This window comes from Mobula hypostoma, chromosome 5 (genome assembly GCF_963921235.1).
Source record: "Mobula hypostoma chromosome 5, sMobHyp1.1, whole genome shotgun sequence".
Taxonomy (NCBI): Eukaryota; Metazoa; Chordata; class Chondrichthyes; order Myliobatiformes; family Myliobatidae; genus Mobula; species Mobula hypostoma.
In genome coordinates, this window is record NC_086101.1 from 135,920,871 (window position 1) to 135,938,651 (window position 17,781).

General features: G+C 42.1%; 1 protein-coding gene across 1 annotated transcript in view; it reads left to right on the forward strand.

The window, feature by feature from the left end:
* LOC134347004 (protein shortage in chiasmata 1 ortholog) overlaps positions 1-17,781 on the forward strand; it is a 145,606-nt gene that overhangs the window by 103,175 nt on the left and 24,650 nt on the right. The window contains exons 25-26 of the mRNA XM_063048979.1: positions 7,063-7,194; positions 8,292-8,441. Coding sequence (XP_062905049.1) covers positions 7,063-7,194; positions 8,292-8,441 — 282 coding nt within the window. The remainder of the gene's footprint in view (positions 1-7,062; positions 7,195-8,291; positions 8,442-17,781) is intronic.

The window sequence follows — 17,781 nt, forward strand, 5'->3', positions numbered from 1 at the left end:
CATCTACGTAGTTGGACCAGGATAGGTGATGATGTTTACCCCTAGGAACTTGAAGCTCTCAACCCTCTCAAATTCAAACATACCATCTTTGTTTCATACCCTTACAGGGTAGATTATGAACTCTTACTATTCTACTTTTAAATGCCTCCCATTTACTGGATGTTTTTTTCCTCTCCTGCAGCTGGTCCTAATCTACTTCTGACACGTTCTGTCTTACATTAATGAAAGCTGCCTTCCCCAAGTTTAGGGCACCATCTGAAGGACCAACCTTATCTTTTTCCATGACTACCTTGACGCTTATCAAGCTATTGTCATTGTTCCCTACGTCTTCCTGGACAGACACTTTTATTGCTTGCCCATCCTTTGTTCTGTAAGTTGGGGTTTAGTACAGTCCTCCCTAGTAGGTCTCTCTATGTTATGCTTCAAAACATATTCTTGGATGAATTTTACAAATTTCACTCCAACTAAGCCCTTTGCAATAAGGCACTTTCCAAAGATTCCCCACTATTCCAACTCTATTGTTTTCACACTTTTCTGCAATCTGCTTACACTTCTGATCTTATAATTTCTGCTGTTTGGAGGACTGTTGTAGAATAGCAACAAAGTTGAGTTTATTGTCACGTGCACAGTACATGTATTCACGGGTGTAAGGAAAGACTTACTTGCAGCATCATAGGCACATAGCAGCAGATATGCAGCATTCACAAGAAAACACAAATTATACATGAATTATACACAATTTTTACAAGGAAGAATATAATTAGAGCAAAAAAGTCCATTTTATAGTGCACGGTGGAAATAACTCTTGTTCAATAGTAATTGCAAAAAGATGGCTTGGTCCATATGGTTGGGATCTTTGACACTGCCTCCTGCAGAGACTTACAATGGAGGGGAGGGATGTGCTTGTGATATATTGAGCAGAGTACTTTCTTGATCAGTCCTTTCATATTATCCATATAGCCTCAATTGGTCACACTCCTGGCTATCTTTCCTGATTACTGCTGTAATGCTGTCCTTGATTAGTGTAACATTCCTGCCTCCTTGGCACCACACTTTGCCTGAAACATCTTCACTCTGGAACATTGAACCATAGTTCTGTAATCACAACTATATCATAATACCTTGTTTAATCCACACTCTCAGCTCATCCATTTTACTGTGAGGCTCCTTGCATTAAAGTAAATGTAGTTAAGTCTACCAGCCCCCTCATGCTTTCCCTCTTATCTCTTTCTGCTCTTCCCATTGGACTTGCCCATTTGTGAGTCAGCCTCCCTGCTTATTTAGGATATTAATAATTATCTATTATTTCACAGTCCCATTTTCACTTTCACGTCTTCTTTGTCTATCTTGTTTTACAAAGCAGACAGGCATTGGTCAGACTACATATGTAGAGTATCGTGAGTAGTTTTGGGCCCTGTATCAAAAAGGATGTGTTAGCACTGGAGAGGGTCCAGAGGATGTTTACAACAACAGTCCCAGGAATGAAAGGGTTAATGTATAATGAGACAACCAGAAGTGAACAGGATATTCCACGTGTGGTTTAACTAGAGATTGATGGAACTGCAACATTACTTATTGGCTCATGAACTCGACTCCCAGCTAATGAAAGCCAACACACCATACGCCGCCTTAACCACCTATCAACTTACATTGGAACTTTGAGGTATCTATGGACATGGACTCCAAGATCTCTCTGTTCCTCCACGCTGCTAAGAATCTTTCCATTAATCCTGTATTTTGGCTTCTAATTTGACCTTCCAAGGTGCATCACTTCACACTTTAACATGTTGGACTCCATCTGCCACTTCTCAGCCCAGCTCTGCATCCTTCAATGTCCATGAACCTTCCACCAACCTTTGTGTCATCTACATGCTTACAAACCCACCCTTCCACTTCCTTATCTACTACCACTCCCTGGCTTGTGTGGACAGAAGGTAGTCATGTATATCAATGATTGGATGAGAATGTAGGTGCCTTGATTAGTTTGTAGATGATGCCTAAATTGGTGGTATAGTAGATAGTGAAGAAAATTGGCAAAGGTTACAACAATATATTGATCAATTGAGAAAGGGGCCAAAGAAATGATAAGACCATAAGATATAGGAGCGGAAGTAGGCCATTCAACAAATTCCACAGATATACCACCCTCTAACTAAAGTAATTTCTCCGCATCTCAGTTCTAAAAGGACGTCCTTCAATCCTGAAGTCATGCCCTCTTGTCCTAGGATCCCCTACCATGGGAAGTAATTTTGCCATATCTAATCTGTTCAGGCCTTTTAACATTTGGAATGAGATCCCCACTCATTCTCCTGAACTCCAGGGAATACAGCCCAAGAGCTGCCAGACGTTCCTCAAATGGTAACCCTTTCATTCCTGGAATCATTCTCATGAATCTTCTCTGAATCCTCTCCAATATCAGTATATCCTTTTTAAAATAAGGAGCCCAAAACTGCACACAGTACTCCAAGTGTGGTATCACGAGTGCCTTATAGAGCCTCAACATCACATCCGTGCTCTTATATTCTATACTTCTAGAAATGAATGCCAACATTGCATTTGCCTTCTTCACAACCGACTCAACCTAGAGGTTAACCTTTAGGGTATCTTGCACAAGGACTCCCAAGTCCCTTTACATCTCTGCATTTTGAATTCTCTCCCCATCTAAATAATAGTCTGCCCATTTATTTCTTCCACCAAAGTGCATGACCACACACTTTCCGACATTGTATTTCATTTGCCACTTCTTTGCCCATTCCCCTGAACTATCTAAGTCTCTCTGCAGGCTCTCTGTTTCCTCAACACTACCCACTCCTCCACCTATCTTTGTATCATCAGCAAATTTAGCCACAAATCCACTAATACTGTAGTCCAAATCATTGACATAGTTTCCCTTCTGTGGCCTCCCGCCCTTCTTAAATAGCGGAGTAACATTTCCAATTTCCTAGTCATCCGGTACAATGCCAGAATCTATCGATTCTTGAAAGATCATTGTTAATGCCTCCGCAATCCCTCTAGCTACTTCCTTCAGATCCCGAGGGTGCATTCCATTAAGTCCAGGAGATTTATCCACCCTCAGACCATTAAGCATTCTGAGCACCTTCTCAGTTGTAATTTTCACTGCACAAACTTCACTTCCCTGACACTCTTGAATGTCCAATGTACTGCGAACATCTTCTACTGTGAAGACTGATGCAAAATACACATTCCATTCCTCTGCCATCTCTGCATCTCTCATTACAATATCTCCAGCATCATTTTGTGTTGGTCCTATATCTACCCTCAACTCTCTTTTACCTTTTATATACCTAAAAAAGCATTTTGTATCTTCTTTGATATTAGTCGCCAGCCTCCTCTCATAATTCATCTTTTCCTTCCAAATGACCTACTTAGTTTCCTTTTGCAAGTTTTTAAAAGCTCCCCAATCCTCTATCTTCCCACTAGCTCTGGCTTCCTTGTATGCCCTCTCTTTTGCTTTTACTTTGGCTCTGACTTCATTTGTCAGCCACGGTAGTGCCCTTTGAAAATTTCTTCTTATTTGGAATATATCTGTCTTGCACTTCCCTCATTTTCCGCAGAAACTCCAGTCATTGCTGCTCTGCTGTCTTTCCTGCAAATGTCCCTTTCCAGTCAACTTCAGCCACTTCCTTTATTCCACTGAAATACCAACACATTGGATTTTATTTTTTCCCTCTCAAATTTTAAAGTGAACTCGATCATATTGTGATCACTGTTCCCTAAGGGTTCCTTAACCTTAAGCTCTCTTATCACCTCCGGATCATTGCACAACACCCAATCAAGCATAGCCAATCCCCTATCGGGCTCAACAATAAGCTGTTCTCAAAAGCCATCCCTTAGACATTCTACAAATTCTCTCTTGGTTTTCCCAATCCACTTTCATGTTAAAATTCCCAACGATTATCATGACATTGCCTTTCTGACATGCCTTTTCTATCTCCTGCTGTAATTTGTAATCCACATCCCAACTGCTGTTTGGAGGCCTGTATACAATTGCCATTAGGGTTCTTTTACTCTTGCCATTTCTTAACTCAACCGACAGAGACTCTTCGCCTTCCAATCCTATGTCATCTCTTTCTAATGATTTAATATTATTTCTTATACACAGAGCCACACCACCCCCTCTGCCTACTAACTTATCTTTCTGATATACAGTACCTTATATCCTTGGACGTTCAGTTCCCAATGGCAGCCATCCTTTAGCCAAGTTTCAGAGATGGCCACAACGTCATGTTTGCCAATCTGCAGCTGAATCTTAAGATTGTCCATTTTATTCCTTATGCTGCATGCATTCAAATACAGCACTCTCAGTCCAGTATTTGTTGCTTTCTATTTTAACTGCACCACGCCTCTATTACCCTGTAACTCATGCCACTGGCTTTGATTAAGCCTCATCTCCTGCCTGTCCTTTCTATAATTTCTGTTGCAACTACCTTTGATTTACTTCTGTTTTCACCTTCCTCAGCCCTATCACTCCGGTTCCCATCCCCCTGCCAAATTAGTTTAAACCCTCTCTAACAGCTCTAGTAAATGTGCCTGCTAGGATATTGGACCCCTTTGGGTTCAGGTGTAACCCATCCTTTTCATACAGGTCATACCTCCCCCAGAAGAGGCTCCAGTGATCCAGGAATCTGAATCCCTGCCCTCTACACCGGTCTCTCAGCCACACATTAATATGCCTCATCATGCTATTCTTGCACTCGCTAGCACATGGCACAGGCAGCAATCCTGAGATTACTACCCTAGAAGTCCTGCCTTTCAGCTTCCTACCTAACTCCCTGAATTCTCTCTTCAGGACCTCCTCCCTTTTTCTACCTATGTCATTGGTACCAACGTGTACTAAGACTTCTGGCTGTTGCCCCTCTCCCTTCAGAATACTCTGCACCCAATCCGAGACATCCCATACCCTGGCACCTGGGAGGCAACATACCATGCAGGTATCTCTATCAGGCTGACAGAGCCTCCTGTCTGTTCCCCTCACTATGAATCCCCTATGACTAGCGCATTCCTCATCTTCCTCTTTCCCTTCTGCACCATGGAACCAGGCTCAGTGCCAGAGACCCGATCTCTGTGATCATCCTCTGTCAGGTCATCCCCCTCGACCACATCCAAAACGAGATAATGATTACTGAGGAGGATGGCCATAGGTGTGCTCTCTACTATCTGAGCTCTTTCCCTCGCTTGCCTGACCGTCATCCACTTATCTAACTTCTGCAACCTTGAGGTAACCAACTCCCTGTAGCTCCCCTCTGTCTCCTGTTTACTCTCCCTAATAAGCTGTAGGTCATTGAGCCGCAGCTCCACATCCCTAACACAGTCTCTCATGAGCTGTATCTCAGTGCACCTGGCGCAGATGTGGCCATCTGGGAGACTGGAAGATTCCCAGGATTCCCACATCCCACACCCAGAGCAAAAAACTAACCTTGCCGACATGATCACTATTCCTCAAAAATAAAATGCAAAGAAAAACCTAAAACGAAGTCCACTTACCCACTTAACCTTGCTGAAGCCCGCTTTCGCCAAAGCCTGAATGAACAAAAGCCTGTCGCTTCTACTCTCACCACTGGTCTACTCCCGACAATGGCCGCTCCACTTATCCCTTCTGTACTTTTATTTAGTTCATCGAGCTCAGTTGCCGCTGCTGATAGGCCCCGCACAATGGACTAATGCCCATGAAGCTCCCATTGTAAATCACTGACTCTGACCTGCAAGAAGCACTCCTCTGTTGAGCTTAGTTGCTGCCACTGATAGGCCCCACGCAATGGAATTTAGACCGTTACATGGATAGGAAGTGTTTAGAGGGATATGGGATTAGCTGAAGTAGGCACCTTGATTGGCATGGACTGAAGAGTCTGTTTCTGTATAATTTTATGAATTAATGAATCTATAAGCCTTAAACCTTGGTGAAATACTGTACAATAAATTCTTTGACTGGGGGAATCACCAACTCTTTTTTTGTTGCTGGCAGGAAATAGAATCCAAACTGAATTTTGTAGGACAAAGATATCACACAGGCATCCTTCTGTACTGCAAACACTTGGTTTTCTTGAGTGGTCCAGATCTTCTATAATGGTGGGGAGCTCAGGAGGAGGTTGAGATAAATCCCTCAGTTGCCACGAGCAGCTGTGGAGATCAAGTCATTGGGTGTATTTAAGGGAAAGATAGATAGGTTTCTGATTAGCCAGGGCATCAAAGGGTATGGGGAGAAGGCAAGGAAGTGGGGATGACTGGAAGAATTGGATCAGTCTACCATTGAATGATGGAGATGACTCGATGGGCTGAATGGCCTACTGCTCCTATATCTTATGGCTTTATGATTGTAGATACGTCAGGTCTGTCTTTTCCACTCGTGTGCTAAACTCCTTCACTATTGAGATTGAGATGTCTTCACTGTTGAGATTGAGAAGCTTACAGTACTTTGGTTACCATTCATAACTGGATATAACAGAAGGGAAGAACTGTGATATATGCTGGACATTGGATGTTGCTGCTTCTTCTGATTAGCACCTATTGAGCCCTGCGTTGTAGCTTCACCAGGTGAACACCTCACTTTTAGGTCTGCCTCTTATTTCCCCTTACATTTCTAACTGTTCTGCACTTGTACTGGACCAGTGGTGGTTTCCTGGTTTAATATAGTGGTAGAATGAGAAAGGTACCAGGGTATGAGATTGCAGATCACAGTGAAATGCAATTCTGCTGTTACAGAAGCCTCAGATGCAACTCATGGATGCCTACTTATGTGCTATTTCTATGCTCTTTAATCTTGAAAGTAATATCAGATAATAGGGTATCTTGTATCCATAAAGACTGTATGGTAATCATTCCTACCAATGATATGATGGACAGATGTATCTTTTGCAGGTAAAGGTGATAATTTTATAAGTTCTCTCAGTATCTACTACAGACCTGGTCACAAAACTGTGAATTTCAGGACTCAACAAGCTTGACCAATAGTAGTGTCGCAAAGCCATTTTTGGTGATAAATGTGAGGAACAGTTTACTAAGCAGGTTATAATTTTAGTAATTTCCTTTTTTCCATTTTCTTAGGTTGTAATTTCACCAGGAGTTACAGAGACAACCCAGTTGGTTTGCCAAATAGCAGATTTCACATTGGTTTCAAGCAACCAAGATCCATTCATATGGCTTGACAGATCATGGCTTTCCACTGTTCCATCTGAGGTCTGTGCTTTCTGTTACAATTAATGCATATTCCCTGCTACTGTGGCTGAAACTAAACTACCCTTACTAAATGGTAACTAATAGTCGATAGTAAATTATATCCTGCCTGCAATGTCCTTGTCCACTGAATGAATTAAAATAAATCATCAGTGATGGGTTATTCTTCACAATTGGTATGATCAAGGCATGCTATCCCATTGGGAAAAGGTGGGAAATAACTTTTAAAATGGGAACATTATCTCTGACTTTATCATAGTGAAATATCTATCTTAATTAAGGAGTTAAATGAAAGATTTATTTTCCTGGATATAGCTGTTAATTTTATTCTATATGTTATGGTCTTGCTACATAAATAAGATTAATCTTATTCATGACCCAACGCAGATTTGGAAACTGCTGAGCATCTGCGCTCTGTCTGCCAGAAAAAGCTGGATCTCCTAGTGGCCACCCATTTTAATTCCACTTCCTATTCCCATTCTGACATATCAGTCCATGGCCTCTTGTACTGCAGCGCTGAGGCCACACTCAGGTTGGAGGAGCAACACCTTGTATTCTACCTGAGGAGCCTCCAACCTGATGGCATGAACATCAATTTCTCAAACTTCTGGTAATGCCTCCCCCCACTCCTTCACCATTCCCCATTCTCATTTCACTCTCTCACCTTATCTCCTTACTTATCACTTCGCTCTGTTGTTCCTCCTACTTTTCTTTCTTACATGGCCTTCTGTCCTCTCCTGTCAGATTCCCCCTTCTCTAGCCCTGTATCTCTTTAGCAAATCAACTTTCCAGCTCTGCCCCCCCCCCCAGTTTCACCTCTCACCTTGTGGTTCTTCCTCCATTCTCCCCACCTTCTTACTCTGATTTCTCATCTTTTTTTTTCTCCAGTCCTGATGAAGGGTCTCAGCCCAAAACATCAGCTGTACTCTTTTCCATAGATGCTTCCTGGCCTGAAAGTTCCTCCAGCATTTTGTGTGTGTTGCTTGGATTTCCAGCATCTGCAGATTTTCTCTTGTTTGTGAATCTTACAAATGGTGTTTTGTGAAATTTTCCTTATTGCTTAGTTAATTTTGTATTCCTAAATATGCATCTTATTTTAGGATGAGAAGCAGCTGCTTAATTTCCCTAGTTTAAATTCACTTGTGGCACAATTAATGTTGAGAAGAGCTCCATCAATGTTGTGGCTGTTATCAGCATCTTTAAATGAACTGCAGGATGTTCTTCCCGAGGTGCCAGAAAAAGTTCTGAAGGTCAGGTATTTATTTAGTTTGAGTTAATAAAGTTAAGTGTTTCTTAAAAAGTTACAAATACAATGAACATAATATAAGAAATGGGAACAGGAGTAGCTATCTGTCCATTGAACATTCTCCGCCATCAATAAATCCGTGGCTGATTTGGACATGAACTCAGCTCCAATTTCCCCCATAACCCTTAATTTTTGTACTATGTAAAAATCTGTCTAACTGTGCTTTAAATATATTTAGAGAGCAAGCCTCTACTGCTTCCCTGAGCAGAGAATTCCATAGATTCACTGCTCTTTGGGAAAAGCAATCTCCCCTCATTGCTGCCCTAATCTTTTCCTCGAACCTGGAGGTTTTGACCCTTAGTACTAGTCCTACCTATCAGTAGAAACGACTTCCTTGCTTCTATCTTATCTATCCCTTACATAATTTTATATGTTTCTATAAGATCCCCTCTTATTCTCTAAATTCCAGCAAGTATAGTCCCAGATGACTCAATCTTTTCTCATATTCTAAACGTCTAATCTCTGGAATCAACCTGGTGAACCTCTTCTGCACAGCCTCCAAAGCCAGTATATCTTTCCTCAAGAAAGCAGGCCAGAGCTGCATCCAGGTGCGGCCTCACCAGTGCTCTGTACAGTTGCAGCATAACGTCCCTCTAGCAATGAAGGCCAACATTCCGTTTCTCTTCTTGATAACCTGTTGCAACTGCAAATCATACACAAGCATTTCCAAGTCCTTCTGCACAACATACTGCAATTTTTCACCATTTAAATACTAATTTGATCTTCTGTTTTTCCTTCCAAAGTGGATGACCACATATTTACCAGCATTGTACTCCATCTGTCAGACCCTTGCCCACTCATTTAACTTGTCTATATCTCTCTGCAGACTCAGTACATCCTCTGCACAATTTGCTTTTCAAGAGGGTGTCATCAGCAAACTTAGATATATTATACTCAGTTCTTTCTTCCAAATTGTTAATTTATATCAAGGACACCACCCTCTGCAATACTGATTCTGATTCAGTGGAAAATCCCATTTATACCAATTCACCATCTTCTATCAGTTAACCAATCCTCTATCCATGCTAATACTCCAACTCCATGCTTCCTCATCTTATGGATAAGTCTTTTATGCAGTACCTTTTCAAATGCTTTCTGGAAATCCAGGTATACAACATTGCCTTTATTCACTGTTCCCTTTATTCACTACGCTCTGTCACGTGACCGGCAACAATGAATATAGAATTGAGTCAGGTTTTATAAAAACAAACATTTATTAAAAGCTGCTCAAAAATAGCGAAATGTATTTAAACGACTAACTTAACCAGAAGTTAACTGCTATATGGCAATTCTGGGACAGTTCTTAAAAGGGTAAATGCGAAAACAGTTCTTAAAGTAGTAAATTCGAACACAGTTCTTAGAATGGTAAATTCGAAAGTTAAAGAGATTTATACAGTCAATTAGGAGAGACTTTCCTGAAGTAAAGAATTCCTTGAAGACGTGACATTACTGCTGATCCCAGCCAGAACCTGCCTTTTCCGCAGGATTCACAACGACAGAAATAAAACGGTTTAAAGGAATTGACCTTTTCCTCTGGAGAATAGACGCTGCGCAATCCTTCCTGTTTTAGCAGAGGATATCTCAAAATGCAGGTCACTATTTCTTGAATGAAGATTCAATAAAGGTTGATCCTCTCCAAAACTGCCAAACGATATTAGCTTTACTCGACTTGGCGAATTCCTGTACTTTGGTAAGGTCTTCACTCTCCAATACTACTTACAATAGAAAGTAGAACTCCACTTTAAAACGAAACTGCATCATAAGATGAATACGCAGCATAATGGAGTATCTGACGAATTAAATAACGAATTAAACTTAAAACTCAACTGGAAAAACTAACTGTGTCACACCAGGGGTCTCCCTTTTATACCAGTGGTGAACATGTCATCACGTGACCTCACACTGGTGGGAAAATTACATCACCCACCATCACATGACCATTGCTTCATGCTCATCAGATATTCAATTACATCATGGTCATAAGACAGTCACAAGATACCCATGAGGTATGTAACAGCTCATTGTATCATTAGTAAGGTTGTCAAACAGGATCTACCGTTCATGAGTCCCTGCTGTGTCTGCCTAATGGAGCCACTTCTATCTGGATGTCTCATTATTTCTGTCTTACTGATAGGTTCAAGAATTTTTCCCACAACGGGCATTAAGTTAACTAGCCTACAGTTATCTGCCTTTTGCCTACATCCTTTTTTTTAAACAGTGGTGTGACATTCCCTGTCCTCCAATCAACTGAAACTTGTCCAGAGTATAGAGAATTTTAGTAAATTATCACAAACGCACCTCCAAAACTTCCACCATTTTTTTCAGTACCCTGGAAGGTGTCCCATTAGAACCAGGGGACATTTCTGCCTTTAAATCACTAATTTGCTCTTCACCACCTCTTTAGTTACAGCAATTGTATTGATTGTATCAAAGTCCTCACCTCTTATTGCATCTATAGCATCTCTCTTTGGCATGTTAGACGTGAAGACCAATACAAAATAGCCATCCAAGGCATCGGCCATTTCCACATTACCCAATATTAGTTCTCCTTCTCATCTTAAAATGGACCTATTACAGCCACCCTTTTTCACTTTATATAATTATAAAAACTTTTACTGTCTGTTTTTAATTTCATACTCTATCTTCCCTTTGCTTATTGCTTGCTTAAGTGGTTCTTCATTGCTTTTTCAATTTTTCCCTACTCTTGAGTAGTTTCCCACTACTCTCGGCAACTTTGTATGAAGTATTTCAGTAGTTACCCAAGGCTGGCTGTCCCCATCCTTACTTAACTGGAATGTACAATACTTATGTTGAGCACTACAAAAAATCTCTTTTAAAGTCTACCACTGTTCCAACATGTGTTCCCAGTCTACTCTAGCTAGCTCCTCCCTCATCCTATTGTAGTCTCCTTTGTTTAGGGATAATGCATTGGTTTTTGATCCAATTATTGAATCCTTCACTTGTTTGAATAATTCAATCATATTGTGATCACTCTTTCCAAGAGGATCCCTATCTACAAGATAATTAATTTTACCTGTCTCATTGCACGGGGCCAAATTTAGGATAGTATGTGATGGGGGATATGAAAAATGTATTGGAACACATTATACAGACACAGACATAGTACTGCAATATTGTGATTTTCAATTAATCTTGTTTTCAAACAACACTGAATGAATTATGATCAATCTAGCTACTGTCATCTGTCATAACAATTAGAAATGATCTAAGCTTATGGTTTATCACCAAGGAACTAAAATAAGTAGAAAGTATGTTAAAGAGGGAATTTGTTTTTTCTTACTAATTTAACCAGTTTAAAGAAAAAACACATTTGGAAGCAAATAAAATAATTTTGAAGGAAACAAATAGGAAATAGGGAAGACGTTAAGGCTGTGCAAATATACAGACTTTTCACAGCTTTGGAAATGTGATAGAATGAATTTAATAACCAGATTTTAATCATCTTGGTGACTTGTGAGGAGCTAAGACTTATGAGGATGAACTGTTGGTCAGGTGAAAATGGAAGCATTTCCCATAGGTGACATGGATTTCACCATTGGATAAAATGAGATAAAGGCAGAAATGAATAATATTACAGAAATGTAATAAGTAAATTTTATGATACCTGATAAGAGGTTACTAGTTCAGTATCGGGATTTAGTAGGAAGTAAAGATTGTGGGGCAAAATATCCTCCTGTCAGGTTTCCTCTTCTCTCCAAGTGAAGATTGTGATCAACATGGTTTTAGAATTGCACATAAGAGTACAAGATTGATATTCAGGACTGAAGATAAAGGCTGTGATCTTACCACTCTCCAGATGGAGGACGTTATGTTAAACAAGCCAAAAATCGATGTTAAATGAGCAATTTGTAGCTCCAATGCAGTGGAATGGTTCAGAGGTAAATTTGAGTCCCATTGTCATTCAAGATGACCATGATTTTGAAAATTGGTTTATCAGAAGGCAAGTTAAATAGTGATGTGCCTGCATAGAAATGTTTCAGTCTCTGATGATGACATTGTTGATGCAGAATTATAAACCATTTCTGGAAAACACTTAATTCAGTAGTATTAAGACTGCAAGGCTCTTTGCAGTCTGTTAAGGCTTGCTTGAAACCTGAATGAATTTTGGACTATAATAGGCTTTTTTTGCATGATAGTCTGAAAGCCTTCAGAAGGTCTTCCAACAGACACCACAAAATCTCTCTAAATATATATTAATATCTTTCTGAACTAGATTAATATGTCAAATGAAATCTCAAATCCATTTAAGGTATTACTCTGCGAAAGGGGATTGGTTGTTTGATGTGAGAATTTGCAAGGGTCGTGTCCTAAGCTGTACCATCTCAGGCTGACTTGGTTACATCCTAAAGTCAAAAGTGTTCATGTTCAAAGGTTCATTTATTATCAAAGCATACAACTTGAAAACCTTCTTCTCTGGGTAGCCACGAAACCAAGAAAGAAAAGAAAGGCAGCATGATCATCAACCCCCAAATTCCCCCTGCCCACACAAAAAACGAACAAAAACTGAACGGGCAGATTGACCCCCAAATCCCTCCTCACACACAAAAAAACGAGCAAAATGGAATAGGCACATCGACCCCCAAACCTCCCTCCCCCCACAAAAAAAAAGAAGAAAGATCAGACGAAAAACACAGAATATAGAAGAACTATAAGACTGAACAAAAGTCTATTGTCTGAGTCCACATTCAAAACGCAGGAATCTGGGGAACATTCTCTAGGTCCAACAGCAGACCTTTCCCTCAAAAGACAGGCAGCTGACGCTCACCTTCCGCACTTGCCTTGCTGCTTCAATTTCCCTCATTGTTTTAATCAATGAACAATGGAAGCTTTGATCAGTGAAGTGGAGTCGATAGTGGCACAGCCACAGCTTCTCCCATGAAGTTCATGCACACTGTTCTGTCTCCCAAAATCCTCTCAGACACTGAAACACCCAAATGATCTCCAAGCTTCCACCTTCACCTTGATGTTTCGATCTCCCTCGTCGCTTTAATCGGCAAACAATGGAAACTTTAATTGGCGAAATGGAGTCAAACATCAGCCCGCAGTCTGCCCACCATGAGGTTCGCGCACGCTGACTCTGCCTCCCAGAATCCTCTCGGAGACTGCAGAGCACTGGAACACCCAGACGATCTCCAAAGAGCAACTTGCAGGCTCCATCATTTCCAGATGAAAAACAAACATAAAAGAAGTGAAATATGTGGTTTTATGATCTATCCAGAAGATGTCGACCAAAGGAGCGTTGTACTCAGGTGGAACTTCAATATTATGATTCCAGTGCTCAATTTCCGGCAATTTTTGAGATAGTGAAACGGTTTGTACACTTACGTGGTATGGGTTGAACAATATTCAGTCTTGTCGCATTATGTGGCAGTGACATTTCAGAATCAGGTTTAATATCACCTACATACGTTGTAAAATTTGTTGAATTTGCAGCAGCAGCACAATGAAATACATATAATTGAGAAAAGAACTGAATTACAGTAAATATATATAATAGTTAAGTAAGTAGTGCAAAAATAGAAATTAAAAAAGTAATGAGGTAGTGTTAATGGGTTCAATGTCCATTCAGAAATTGGATGGCAGAGAGGAAGAAGCTGTTCCTGAATCGTTGAGTGTGTGCCTTCAGGCTTCTGTACCTCCTTTCTGATGGTAGTAGTGAGAACAGGGCATGACCTGGGTGATGAGGATCCTTAATGTTGGAAGCCACCTTTTTGAGGCATCACTCCTCAAAGATTCCTGGACACTCCAGAGGCTAGTGCTCATGATGGAGCTGACTAAGTTACAATGCTCTGCAGCTTACTGTTTACTTTTACGCTGACCTCCTCTGTTTACATTGTACGTCAATGATTTGGATAACGGAATTGATAGATTTGTGGCGAAGTTTGCAGATTGTACGAAGATAGGTGCAGGGGGTGGTAGTGTTGAGGAAGCAGGGAGGATGCAGAAGGACTTGGACAGATTAGGAGAATAGGACAAGTGGCAGATGGAATACAGTGTCAGGAAGTGTATGGTCATGCACTTTGGTAGAAGGAGTAAAAGCATGAGCTATTTTCTAAACAGGGAGAAAATTCAAACATCTGAGGTGCAGAGGGACTTGGGAGTCCTCATACAGGATTCCCTAAAGGTTAACTTGCAGGTTGAATCAGTGGTGAGAAAGGCAAGTGAAATATTAGCATTCACTTCAAGAGAACTAGAATATAAACAAGGATATAATGGTAAGGCTTTATAAGGCACTGGCAAGGCCTCACTTGGAGTATTGTGAGCAGTTTTGTCCTCTTATTGGCCCAAGCAGCAGAGAGAGCGTCCAGTTGGCTTTGGCTGTGAAGGGACGACAATAGCTGGATGTCTGACCGTCGGGGGTAGAAGACTGATCACCTTCTGCTGTCCCACCATCCTGAGGATGTTCCGAGTTAGGGGATGAAACGTCTGAAGCCGGATGGACCTGACTGATGACTCGACGGTCCAGCAGCAGAAACATCACAGCTGTTTAAGGTAATGCTTCATCTGGTGTACCAGTGACGTTCAGGAAAGACTGAATGACAACTGGGAATAGTCTGGTGACATCTGGAGAGACAGATGACATCCAGGAAAGACTGGAACCGAGGCACGAAGGGCCAACAACCTGACATGACACCCTTGGAAAAAGGCACCTCCAACTAGCTACGAGTACAGAAAGAAACAAGAGGATACCCTCAGGGTCTTCCGAGAGGGAGGGAGGATGAAAGACCCAACAGGACAGACCAAACGGAAATGACACAGCTTGTACAGCGGACTTTGACTGGAACAACCCTGACACAGCCAAGATGCCACTGTGACAAACTCTATAAGAATCTCAGGGGACTCAGGATCCACCAAGCAAAATCCAAGTGTAAGACTGGTGAGAGGCAGGAGGAACGCACAGCAGTGGCTGGTGAGACAGTGAAGGACCACAGTCAGGAACAACCCCATAGTACTGAGGACCTTTAACCTGCTGCTTCAACCCAGGAACACAGGAGGGGATCAACTGATGGGCTGGGGGACACCCGTGTGAGGCTTCTAGAGGAGAGGAAGGAGAGAATAAACTGGCCCCCAATGAACAGTGGTTAGTGGGAGAAATTCAATGAGGACATGGACAGGCTCCTTGAGACGATACTCATAGGTCCTGTGGAGAAGAAGCTTGAGAATATGTGCAGATTGGTGTACTCCATCAGAGAAGACCGATTTGGTGTGGTGGGGAAGATAAAGGAGAAGAGAGTTTACCAGCCTAGCAGACGAGGGAGGGAGATAACCAGCATAAGACGGGAAATTAGAACACTCTCCAACAAGTACAGAAGAAGCATTGTAGAAGAGAGAGAAGGACTGAGGCAGTTGAGACAAGACCTGAGAAGGAGGCTTAAAGAACTTCAGAATGCAGAAAGGATAAAGAAGAACAAGCGCGAGAAGAATAGGAAAAGGGCTGCTTTCATCAGGAACCCTTATCGTTTTTCTGCAAGTGTGTTAGAAGGGGAAAGATCAGGCAAACTGGGGAAACCAAGAGAGGAAGTGGAGGCATACCTGCAGGAAACACACTCAGATGAAAGACAAGACCTGCCACTGGGGGAAAACAGCAGGACTGAGCCAGTGCAACAGCTGCAGAAACCTCTAGGCGAGAAAGAGCCAACACTGAAGGAAGTAAGAAACCATCAAGAAGGCGAGGGCAGGTTCAGCACCCGGCCCAATGGGATCACATATAAAGTCTACAAGAAGTGCCGAAAGCTTCTCAAGAGGATGTGGAGGCTGATGAGAGTCATCTGGAGGAAGGGTCAGATACCAGCTTGCTGGCAAGTCGCTGAAGGATGCTTTGTGCCAAAAGAGGAAAACTCAACTGAGATTAAGCAGTTCAGAACCACTTCCCTCCTCAATGTCAAAGGAAAAATCTCCTTTGCTGTTCTAGCAAGATGGATGACATCATACATGGTAGAAAACCAATATATAGATATGGCAGTGTAAAAGGGAGGGATTCCTGGATTCCCAGAATGTGTGGAACACACAAGTGTTATATCCCAGCTGTTAAAGGAGGCCAAGGCAAGCAAAGGGAACCTGACGGTTGTGTGGTTGGATTTAGCTAATGCCTGTGGCACAGTGGCACAGTGCCACACAAGCTCATCGAGACAGCACTAAAACACTACCATATCCTGGAGAAGGTCACCATGATCCTGGCAAGCTATTTCAAGGGGATTCACCTAAGGTTCAGCGTGCAGGACTACGTAACATCATGGCAGCGAATAGAGAAGGGTATTGCGCCTGGCTGCACTATATCAGCAGTCCTCTTCGTCATGGCCATGAATCTACTTATAGGGGCAGGGAAAAGAGAGACCAGAGGGCCAAAGATAAGCACTAATATCAGACAGCTGCCAAGCAGAGGATTTATGGATGACCTTACAATTACAACTACAACACATATCCAGGCCAGATGCGTACTCCAGGCATTGGACGAGACAGCCACATGGGCGCAAATGAAATTTAAACCTGCCAAATCAAGGTGTTTGGTGATAAAGAAAGGCCAACTTACCCAGAAGTTCACCTTGAAGATCCAGGATGAAGAAATCCCGTCTATCATAGGAAACTCCTTCAACTGCCTAGGGAAATGGTATGATGACAGCCTGAAGGATGTCAACAACAGCAGACGCTTGGAGCAACAAACAACAGAAAGGCTGGTAAAGGTCAACAGATCAGGTTTACCAGGAAAGTTTAAGGCATGGCTCCTACCCAGACTAATGTGGCCAATGATGCTGTATGACATCACCCTGTCAATGATCGAGGGCATGGAGAGGAAGATAAACCGGTATCTGAGAAGGTGGTTAGGAGTACCACAGTGCTTCTCTTCAACAGGGCTCTACAGCAAGTCAGCCAAGCTCTGGTTGCCCCTGTCCTCAGTTGTAAAGGAATTTAAGGCAGGGAAAGCACACCTCATCATGACCCTCAAAGACTCCAAGGATGACAAGGTCCGTGAAGCAGGAGTCAAGATACAGACAGGGAGCAAATGGAAGGCAGCAGAGGCGGTAGAAGAAGCAGAGTCCCGACTTCGCCACAGAGACATTGTCAGAATAGTGTGTAAGGGCAGACAAGGCCCAGGATGTGAGTCAACAATCAAGGTGGAGGGAGGCCAACCCTAAGGACAGATGGCACTTGGTCCAGCAGGAGATAAGGAAGAAAGAGGAGGAGGCTAGATATGTGCGAGCAGTGGAGATGGGAAGTCAAGGGGCCTGCACAAAGTGGGAAACAGAACAGAGAGTGTTGACATG